The sequence below is a fragment of the Triticum aestivum genome, chromosome 3D (assembly GCF_018294505.1).
Source record: "Triticum aestivum cultivar Chinese Spring chromosome 3D, IWGSC CS RefSeq v2.1, whole genome shotgun sequence".
Taxonomy (NCBI): Eukaryota; Viridiplantae; Streptophyta; class Magnoliopsida; order Poales; family Poaceae; genus Triticum; species Triticum aestivum.
The window spans coordinates 28,433,819-28,444,999 of record NC_057802.1 but is presented as its reverse complement, the minus strand read 5'-3'; the positions used below and the strand labels follow the sequence as shown (position 1 = coordinate 28,444,999).

General features: G+C 43.4%; 2 protein-coding genes across 3 annotated transcripts in view; one reads left to right on the top strand and one right to left on the bottom strand.

Moving 5' to 3' along the window:
• Window positions 1–2,059, top strand: part of LOC123073905 (uncharacterized) — a 5,716-nt gene extending 3,657 nt beyond the window's left edge. For both annotated transcript variants that reach the window (XM_044496905.1, XM_044496904.1), the window contains one exon: window positions 1,655–2,059. In XM_044496905.1, coding sequence (XP_044352840.1) covers window positions 1,655–1,726 — 72 coding nt within the window. In that variant the 3' untranslated portion in view covers window positions 1,727–2,059. The remainder of the gene's footprint in view (window positions 1–1,654) is intronic.
• Window positions 1–11,181, bottom strand: part of LOC123076092 (rust resistance kinase Lr10-like) — a 78,047-nt gene that overhangs the window by 6,328 nt on the left and 60,538 nt on the right. The gene's annotated exons all lie outside the window — the stretch shown is intronic.

The window sequence follows — 11,181 nt, the reverse complement described above, 5'->3', positions numbered from 1 at the left end:
GGGCTTTGTCCGTGATGCGTTTCGGACAGCATGAGACCTTGTGCGACCAGTAACTTGACACAATGGAGGTGCTGGTTGCAATGGCGACATGGATCTGCAGTAATCGCTGCCTCGCTGCGTGCGGCAGAGGAAAGGGAGCCACCGCCGCCCTGCATCCCGTCATGGAGAGCCAGCTCGTCATGGACCGACGCGGCTGGTGGTCCCCCTCTCCTACATAGGGGCTGGATGGGATGTGTCGATGAACAAGTAGCGGTTGCCGCAGCCGTTACCCGCGCCGCCGGCAAGGAGGCGTCGTGCCGTGGATCTGGGCCTTCGTGGGCAAGGACGATGGAGCTTGTGGCGACCCATGGTGGTGTTGTCTAATTCAGATTAGCCATCAGTTGCTCCTCGGAAGATAGTACATGGCCTCTCGAGCATCCCATTGGGATTTAAGCGGTGCCAGTCACCTTCCTCTACCGTCAATGTCTATCGTGTCGTGGTGAGCAGCTCTTGTAGCGGTTTAGTTGCTTGCTCATGTGGGCATGCTCACCTGCCGTCAGGTCAGTGCGTGTTTGCAACAACTGGGCTCAGTGGCAAGTGGATGAGATAACACAGGACGGATTCGATTGGGTGGTGCATCTCGAGTACCTGGTCTTGAGCTCCAGGGTGAAAACCCTAGGTCTAGCCTCTTATCGGTTATGCCTGGCAATGGCGGCATTTTTGGCGTCGTTACCTTGACGAAGGCATTGCTCGGAATTTGGCCGGACTTGATCTTCAGGGTGAAAACCTACTATTTGACTTGGAGGCGTCGCATTTGAAGAACCGTTTTCGTGGTCCTTGTGTTCTCATGACATAGTTGGTGCCGATGGTTATCGTTGTACATCGTCAATCGCTGTTTGTATCGCTTCATGACTTTTTTTTTCTTTCTTTTACTTTTCACTTAGGCATAAATTCGGTCTTGTATGACTTAGCTTTTTGCCAACGTGATCCTTTGGTGTGTGTTGGCTGTGTGCATCCAAGTTATGCAAAGGCCGGGTGTAGCTCATTGTAATTGTATCCCTCGATGCTATATTATGAGTCAATAAAACACCCTTTATCGTAAAAATATATATGCATATTTTTTAGTAGATTGTTCACCTTTTAGTCAACTTCCTTATGGATGTATTTCAAGTACAACTTTCCCATGTAGTCAACCTTATGGATGTGTGATTTATATTCACTTTTCTTCCTTCATGCTTTGCTTTTCTTCTCTCTATGTGTGTGTGCGCGTACGCGTTATGCTAGATGGCTCATCCTCATCGTTTGGATTTCTCAAATTGATGCCTTATTTTGTATCTCTTAGTTCAGAGACACACCTATTTTGAAGTACAACAGATGAATTTAATTTTGAGGAATATCAAGAAGAAATAATACACGCTCCTGAGTTTTACCGTGCAATTTAGCATTATTTAAAACCTACAATGTCCATTTCCTATAATTATTTCAGAGATCTTACATTGGTATCTTAGGCTCTGGCTCGAGGTTCGTGTTGGTATGTGGAACAAATTGGTTGCCAACCTGGGACATGAGGAAAATTGCTTTTGTAGACAGGACCAGTGAGATGGATGGCTTATTTACTGATTTTGTGCTTTGATCTGGTTTGGATTTCCTCCCCTGACTTGCTCTTCCTGTGTAGCTCAACACTGCATCGCCCGGTTCGTTTGCTTGCTTCCTTTGCTTGGCTCAGGAAGGAGAAGGCCAGGACTAGCGACAAGAACCTAAGGGTCTTGCGTCACGGCCTTTGCCCAGAAGGCGAAGAACTAAAACTAATTTTTTTTTACCTTCCAAAAAATTACATGATACATAACTACTCCCTCCGTTCAGAAATACTTGTCATCAAAATGGACAAAAGAAGACATATCTAGACGTATTTTAGTTCTAGATACATTCTTTTTTGTCCATTTTGATGACAAGTATTTTCGGGCGGAGGGAGTATTATTAGACTTTAGATCTCAACCATTATAATCTAGACCAATTGATCTTTGCCCCGTTTTTTCTGGTATGTATACTACAAATCTATTTTCCAATCCAAGTACACAAAGTTTTTTTTAAAGAGCTGAGTAAGTTATAAGAAAGAAGCAGGAGTCCGACTTCTCCATTTGGTATTGAACATAATCACATGTATTTTGATTAGACTCTTTCTTAGGGTCTTTTTATTTATTTGGATTCTTTTTTTAGTCTACCATAAGATGGCTACCGAACTCTTTGTGGTTGTCGTATTTTGGATCTAAGTTTTTTAATAGAAAGGCATTGATCTATCTGTACTTTTTTTTGAGAATGATATGTGACATGTTAAACTATTTGTACATGGTAATATTTATAAGTAACGCTACATTTTTTTAAATCTCATCTGTTAATATGTGAAATTTATGGTTCATATATTTAATTCTATGTTGGCAAACGTAATGGCTTGTTTGCCTTTTGTTTGAAGTATTTAATACTCCAAATATATAAACATGTTAAACTATTTCTTCGTATGTAGTCCGCATTGGAATCTTGCAAAAGACTTATATTTAGGAATGGAGGGAGTAGATAGCACATGTATAGAAACGCTTCCAGGTGTTATCTATCGTTTGTAATGCAGTGCAAAACTGTTCTATATTCTTGAACGACATTCTTTTATTTTGTGCATCAGATGAGTTAGTATAGGTCGTTCAATTACATTTTTTTAATCTAAATATATTGCAATTAAAGCGGAATTCAATTTTTCTACACATCTGAAATTTGACCTGCATTATGTTTATATATGCAATAAGTAAGTTTTTAAAAAGCCCGTGGCAACACACGGGCATTCTACTAGTATTGTTAAGATTGAAAAGGTTTTACAGCCACAATGTGAGGCATGGCCCAAGATGAACAAACATCAAAACTACAAATTACATAGGCAAATAATCGATCTAGACGACCTATACCACCACTAAATCTCTGTCTCTCACACTTGAGGCTCCAGCAGCTATCCGTGACCTATAATCTGATTGATATCCCCGTGAATGTCCTGAATGTTATGATGGGCTTAATTGAAAACCCTTCCATTTCTCTCCGATGAAAAGAACACAGTGATCATATTGCCAAAGAAAAAAACTTTTGGCGTCACTTTTTTCTAACTAATAATTTCCCAACTATAGAAAAACGTGATAGGTTTTATAAAAGAACATAATGGTCAAACTACTCGTAGAGATCTTAAATTTGTTGCGACGTCACTTTTTTTCATTTCTCTAGTAAGAGTCTCAAAAGTATGAGCATCACTTCAATACAGTTTAGATGGGTGGGATTCAGGCCACCTTTTTTCAGAAGGTAGGATAACAACTAACATGAATCTACCTTGCCGACTTGTGTGCTTACAGTAAGATTGCGCTCTAACTAATAAACCATGGTTATTGGAGAAACATGCTAGAGGTTTACTTTTTTCACCTTGAGCTGGCATTAGTACAAAACAGGGCTTTGGTTGGGGCCTGGGCAGCCCATTAGTCTCGGTTCTGTCACGAACCGGGACCCATGGGGGGCATACGTCCCGGTTCATGCGCCCAGGGGGGCGGCCGGTCCTCAGGAGGCATTTGTCCCGGTTCGTGTGGACCCATTTGTCCCGGTTCTAGGCACGAACCGGGACCAATGGTCCTCGCTCCTGGCCCACAACCATTGGTCCCGGTTCGTGCCTAGAACCGGGTCAGAAGGGGGGCCTTTAGTCCCGGTTCCAGCCACGAACCGGGACCAATGAGGTGGCTATATATACCCCATCGCCGCAGCAGAGCACTCCACAGTGCTTTGTTTTTTCTGGCCAGTGAGGGGAGAGCTTTGTGGTGCTCTAGCTCACCTCCTATGCACATGAGGTGTTCGATGAAATGCCCGAGCCACACTAGTTAAGCTTTCTCCTCTCGAAGCTCGACCTCCAAACTCCATTTCCCCCGAGATTTGTCTAGGTTTAGCGGTCCGTCACGTCCCGTCCCCGTCTTCATCGCCGTCGATCGCCCGCGCCGATCTCGTCGCTGGCACCACCGTGGTGAGCCTCTTGTTCTTATCTTCTTTCTGAAAGAAAAAAAATTCTTACTTTAGATAGATACTTTTCTAATTTTCTTACTTTTATTATTGCTTGTTATTATATAGCGCGATGGTTTTGGTATCGGCCCCCGTCGGCCCTCGTCCTGTCTATGATTCGGATTTGGTATATATATTATCTTTTATAACTATTTGGTTCATTTATTGTTTATGACAATTATGCCGACCAACGTGACATAGATTTTATTTATCTAGGAGGTATGTGAACCGGAAATTCCAACCAACCCTATTGTCGAGAGGTTAAATTTAGTTGAAGAAGAAAACAATTACTTGAAGGAAAAAATAAAAAAATTGAGGAGGAGAAGATGATATTGGAGTTGCATGTTGCGGATGTCGTCGATGATCACAAGATCAAGATAGATGCAATGCGGTTGAAGATTAGAAAGATTAGAAAATATGACATTCATACCTAGGCTTGGTATCATTATGTCGTTGGATCAATTGTTACCTTGGTTGTGATTATGATCGCATTTGTTGTTGCATTGAAAGGTTTTACATAGTTTCAATGTATGGTTTAATTAGATGCTCTGGAGAGCTATATGTTGTTCAATGAGAACTATGTATGTACTTTGGTTTTAATGTGATGGTGAACTTCTATTAATTTGGTCACTTATCTATCCATGTGAATATGTAATGTTTTTTGACACACATAATTATATATAATGCACGTAGATGAACCGGCAATGGATGTACGGTGACAGACACACCTCCGAGTACATTAAGGGCGTGCATAATTTTCTCGAATTGGCTGAGGCAAACAAGCAAAATGGTTTTATGTGTTGTCCATGCCCTATATGTGGGAATACGAAGTCTTACTCTGACCGGAAAATCCTTCACACCCACCTGCTTTATAAGGGTTTCATGCCACACTATAATGTTTGGACCAAGCACGGAGAAATAGGGGTTATGATGGAAGACAGCGAAGAAGAAGAGGACGATGACAACTATGTGCCCCCTTAATACAGTGATGCTGCAACGGGGGAAGCTGCTGAAGATCAAGAGGAACCAGACGATGTGCCCGATGATGATGATCTCCGCCGGGTCATTGTTGATGCAAGGACATAGTGCGAAAGTCAAAAGAAGAAGCTGAAGTTCGATCGCATGTTAGAGGATCACAAAAAAGGGTTGTACCCCAATTGCGAAGATGGCAACACAAAGCTCGGTACCGTACTGGAATTGCTGCAGTGGAAGGCAGAGAATGCTATGCCTGACAAAGGATTTGAGAAGCTGCTGAAAATATTGAAGAACAAGCTTCCAAAGGATAACGAATTGCCCGACAGTACGTACGCAGCAAAGAATGTCGTATGCCCTCTAGGATTGGAGGTGCAGAAGGTACATGCATGCCCTAATGACTGCATCCTCTACCGCGGTGCGTACGAGGATTTGAACGCATGCCCGGTATGCGGTGCATTACGATATAAGATTAGACGAGATGGCCCGGGTGATGTTGACGGCGAGCTCCCCAGGAAGAGGGTTCCTGCGAAGGTGATGTGCTATGCTCCTATAATACCATGGTTGAAACGTCTGTTCAGAAACGAAGAGCATGCCAAGTTGATGCGATGGCACAGAGAGGACCGTAAGAAAGACGGGAAGTTGAGAGCACCCGCTGACGGGTCGCAGTGGAGAAAAATCGAGAGAAAGTACTGGGCTGAGTTTGCAGGTGACCCAAGGAACGTATGGTTTGGTTTAAGCGCGGATGGCATTAATGCTTTCGGGGAGCAGAACAGCAATCACAACACCTGGTCCGTGACTCTATGTATGTATGTATAACCTTCCTCCTTGGATGTGCATGAAGCGGAAGTTCATTATGATGCCAGTTCTCATCCAAGGCCCTAAGCAACCCGGCAACGACATTGATGTGTACCTAAGGCCATTAGTTGAAGAACTTTTATAGCTTTGGAATGGAACGGTGTACGTGTGTGGGATGAGCACAAACAGGAGGAATTTAACCTGCACGCGTTGCTGTTTGTAACCATCAACGATTGGCCCGCTCTCAGTAACCTTTCAGGACAGACAAACAAGGGATACCACACATGCACGCACTGTTTAGCTGACACCGAAAGTATATACCTGGACAAATGCAGGAAGAATGTGTACCTGGGCCATCGTCGATTTCTTCTGACCAACCATCAATGTCGAAAGAAAGGCAAGCATTTCAAAGGCGAGGCAGATCACCGGAAGAAGCCCGCCATGCGTACCGGCGACCACGTACTTGCTATGGTCAATGATTTACACGTAATCTTTGGAAAGGGTCCCGGCGGACTATCTGTTCCAAATGACGCTGAGGGACGCGCACCCATGTGATACGTCTCCGTCGTATTGATACGTCTCCAACGTATCTATAATTTTTGATTGCTCCATGCTATATTATCTTCTGTTTTGGACATTATTGGGCTTTATTATTCACTTTTATATTATTTTTGGGACTAACCTATTAACCGGAGGCCCAGCCCAGAATTGCTGTTTTTGCCTATTTCAGAGTTTCACAGAAAAAGAATATCAAACGGAGTCCAAACGGAATGAAACCTTCGGGAACGTGATTTTCGGAACGAACGTGATCCAGAGGACTTGGACCCTACGTCAAGAAAGCTACCAGGAAGCCATGAGGTAGGGGGCGCGCCTACCCCCTTGGGCGCGCCCTCCACCCTCGTGGGCCCCACGTTGCTCCACCGACGTACTCCTTCCTCCTATATATACCTACGTACCCCCAAACGATCAGATACGGAGCCAAAAACCTAATTCCACCGCCGCAACCTTCTGTACCGACGAGATCCCATCTTGGGGCCTATTCCGGAGCTCCGCCGGAGGGGGCATCGATCACGGAGGGCTTCTACATCAACACCATAGCCTCTCCGATGAAGTGTGAGTAGTTTACCTTAGACCTTCGGGTCCATAGTTATTAGCTAGATGGTTTATTCTCTCTTTTTGGATCTCAATACAATGTTCTCCCCCTCTCTTGTGGAGATCTATTCGATGTAATCTTCTTTTGCGGTGTGTTTGTTGAGACCGATGAATTGTGGGTTTATGATCAAGTTTATCTATGAACAATATTTGAATCTTCTGAATTCTTTTATGTATGATTGGTTATCTTTGCAAGTCTCTTCGAATTATCAGTTTGGTTTGGCCTACTAGATTGATCTTTCTTGCAACGGGAGAAGTGCTTAGCTTTGGGTTCAATCTTGCGGTGTCCTTTCGCTGTGACAGTAGGGGCAGCAAGGCACGTATTGTATTGTTGCCATCGAGGGTAACAAGATGGGTTTTTTTTTATCATATTGCATGAATTTATCCCTCTACATCATGTCATCTTGCTTAAAGCGTTACTCTGTTCTTATGAACTTAACACTCTAGATGCATGCTGGATAGCAGTCGATGTGTGGAGTAATAGTAGTAGATGCAGGCAGGAGTCGGTCTACTTGTTTCGGACGTGATGCCTATATACATGATCATGCCTAGATATTCTCATAACTATGCTCAATTCTGTCAATTGCTCAACAGTAATTTGTTCACCCACCGTAAAATACTTAGGCCTTGTACAATGGGAGATGCTTAGGGGAGGTGCTTAGAGAAATAAACCAGGCTTTCTTAAGCACCGGTGCCTATTTGTACAGGAGAGACGCTTAACTAAGCATCTCTCCTGTAGAAATAGGCACCGGTGCTTCAGAAAAACTCGGTTTATTTTTCTAAGCACCTCTCTAAGCATCTCCCATTGTACAAGGCCTTATGCTCTTGAGAGAAGCCACTAGTGAAACCTATGGCCCCCGGGCCTATTTTCCATCATATTAATCTTCCAACACTTAGTTATTTCCGTCGCTTTTTATTTTGCTTTTATTTTACTTTGCATCTTTATCATAAAAATACCAAAAATATTATCTTATCATATCTATCAGATCTCACTCTCGTAAGTGACCGTGTAGGGATTGACAACCCCTTATCGCGTTGGCTGCGAGGATTTATTTGTTTGTGTAGGTGCGAGGGACTCGCGCGTAGCCTCCTACTGGATTGATACCTTGGTTCTCAAAAACTGAGGGAAATACTTACGCTACTTTGCTGCATCACCCTTTCCTCTTCAAGGGAAAAAGAAAATAGTCTTGATAACCCACAAGTATAGGGGATCACAATAGTTTTCGAGGGTAGAGTATTCAACCCAAATTTATTGATTCGACACAAGGGGAGCCAAAGAATATTCTCAAGTATTAGCAGCTGAGTTGTCAATTCAACCACACCTGGATAACTTAGTATCTGCAGCAAAGTATTTAGTAGCAAAGTAATATGGAAGTAACAGTAACGGTAGCAAAAGTAATATTGGGTTTTGTAGTGATTGTAACAACAGGCGATTCATATTTATTAGGGGCAGAGTCTTCATCATCACTTTCATCAATGTTATCAGTTTCAATAATTTCATTCTCTCTAACCCTAGCAAGTTGTTCATCAAGAAATTCACCAAGTGGCACAGTAGTATCAAGCATAGAAGTAGTTTCATCATAAGTATCATGCATAGCAGAAGTGGCATCATCAATAACATGCGACATATCAGAACGAATAGCAGAAGCAGGTTTAGGTGTCGCAAGCTTACTCAAAACAGAAGGTGAATTAAGTGCAGAGCTAGATGGCAGTTCCTTACCTCCCCTCGTAGTTGAGGGATATATTTTTGTTTTCTCATCTTTCAAGTTCTTCATAGTGACCAGCAGATATAAATCCCAAGTGATGCAAAGAATAGAGCTATGCTCCCTGGCAACAGCGCCAGAAAATAGTCTTGATAACCCACAAGTATAGGGGATCGCAACAGTTTTCGAGGGTAGAGTATTCAACCCAAATTTATTGATTCGACACAAGGGGAGCCAAAGAATATTCTTAAGTATTAGCAGCTGAGTTGTCAATTCAACCACACCTGGATAACTTAGTATCTGCAGCAAAGGATTTAGTAGCAAAGTAATATGGAAGTAACGGTAACGGTAGCAAAAGTAATATTTTTGGGTTTTGTAGTGATTGTAACAGTAGCAACGGAAAAGTAAATAAGCGAAGAACAATATGTGAAAAGCTCGTAGGCATTGGATCGGTGATGGAGAATTATGCCGGATGCGGTTCATCATGTAACCGTCATAACATAGGGTGACACAGAACTAGCTCCAATTCATCAATGTAATGTAGGCATGTATTCCGAATATAGTCATACGTGCTTATGGAAAAGAGCTTGCATGACATCTTGTGACACCCAAGTTTTTATTTGGTTTTTTTTTCAAAAGATTTTATTTGACTTGAGGGAGGTGATTTAAAATTTTCTTCAAAAGAACTCTCCCTTTCAAATATTTTTTTATGGCAAAAGTTTTATTTGGATTCACCCAAGATCTGTCTTTGGTCTTGGAGGTTCTTGCTTTTTATTTGGACTCAAGACAAAATGCTGTTCACTTGGGAAAATGCCTTTTGAAAATCTCTTTGAAATTTGCACTATGGCTTTTGGAATAATCCTTTGCCACTTTCAACTTTTCTCTCTTGCCATGGCCTTAGTGCAAATCCACTCTCCTAAACCTCCCCTCATCTTTGGATCATGTTTGGCATCTAGTCCAGCAAGTTGAACCTCCCCTATGTTTATTTTCCATTTAAATCTTATTCAAATAAATTTCTGTCTTCTATTCTAGCCATTGGTGATTTACAAAGGAACTCCATTTTCTGTCTTGATTTTTGCCCCCAAACCTTTTTCCCCTCCTAGTCCTTTGAACCCTCAACCAAGATCCAGGAAGATACACTGGTCTTCAGTTCAAAATTTTCAAACTACACTTGCTGCAAGTTTGGACCAGATTTGTCAAATTTGGTGAAATTCATTCAAATCCTTTTCCAAAAATTCCAAGAAAAATCAGGCAGCCTCTGGGTGCATTGAGTGGTCACCTCACCAAGTACCAGATCCAGAAATTTTTTTCTCATTGCCAAATCATTCTGTCGAACACCTGCAGTGCATGGTCATTGTCAAGTTCAGATAATTCAGAGAACAGTTCAGTGGCTTACTGTCGTTTTCTTCAGAGATGGTTGTCGATCTCGACAGTGCCCCGATGTCGCCTTGCTCCCCGTCCCCTCCCCCTTGTTCCTGCACCGCACGAGCGTCTGGCACCTTGCGGACGTCGGCGACGAGCAGCAGAAGGTGCGCCGCCCCGTGACCGACGCCAGCAGCGGCTTTGCGGCCGCCAGCGGGAGGCACGGCGCTGGCGGCGCCACCCAGCGCCGCCCAAGCCATCGGAGCTCGCCGCGTGGCCTTCCACTCCCCCGAACCCGCTGCCACTCCCGTCGTGAACCGCAGGGCGCGGAGCGCGCTCTCTGCCGCCGTCGAGCCCGTGCGGCCATCTCACCGTGGACCGACGCCATTACGCCAAGACCAACTCCGTTTAGCTGTGGAATGGCACCAGTAACCTCCACTGATGCTGCCTGGCCACTCAAACCTCCTGCCAATCCACTGTGTGACGCCCGGATAATCAAGCTATAGTAAAACTCTGCTAACGATGCCACGTCACCATGATCACTTTAGTTAACCTCGGGTTAGTTAAAAAAAAACCGATTCAAAAATTCAAATTCAAATTCAAGTCAAACAACTAAAGTTTTCAAAAGTCAAAACTAAAATGTTATCAATGTGACAAATAAATCATGGATATTATTGGTGGAGAAGCAACATCTTTATAAAATAATTAAATACCCCAAAGTGATTAAAACAACAACATAAACAATTAATTATACCCCTATTATATTTTACAAAATACTAAACTATTTTAGCTAGGTGCCAAAGTTATTGTGGCAGTAGTATATTTACAAATACTAAGTTAGGTGCTGGTGATAAATTTTACATAACTAAAATAAAAGAAATAGATAAAGAAAAGAAAACAGAAAAGAAATATAAAAAACAACAACAACAAACAAACAAAAGGCCCCCTGGCCAACTGGGCCAACGGCCCAGCCGGCCAGCCCACTGGCCCAACCGGCCCCTCACCCCCCCTGCTTAACCCCTGACCCCAAACCCTAACCTATCACCATCTCCCCCAAATCCCCCACGACCCCCCCACTCTCTCCCTCCCCTCTCGCTTGGATCGGGGGGGAGCCCGATCCCGTCCCCCGCCGCAGGCGCCCCTC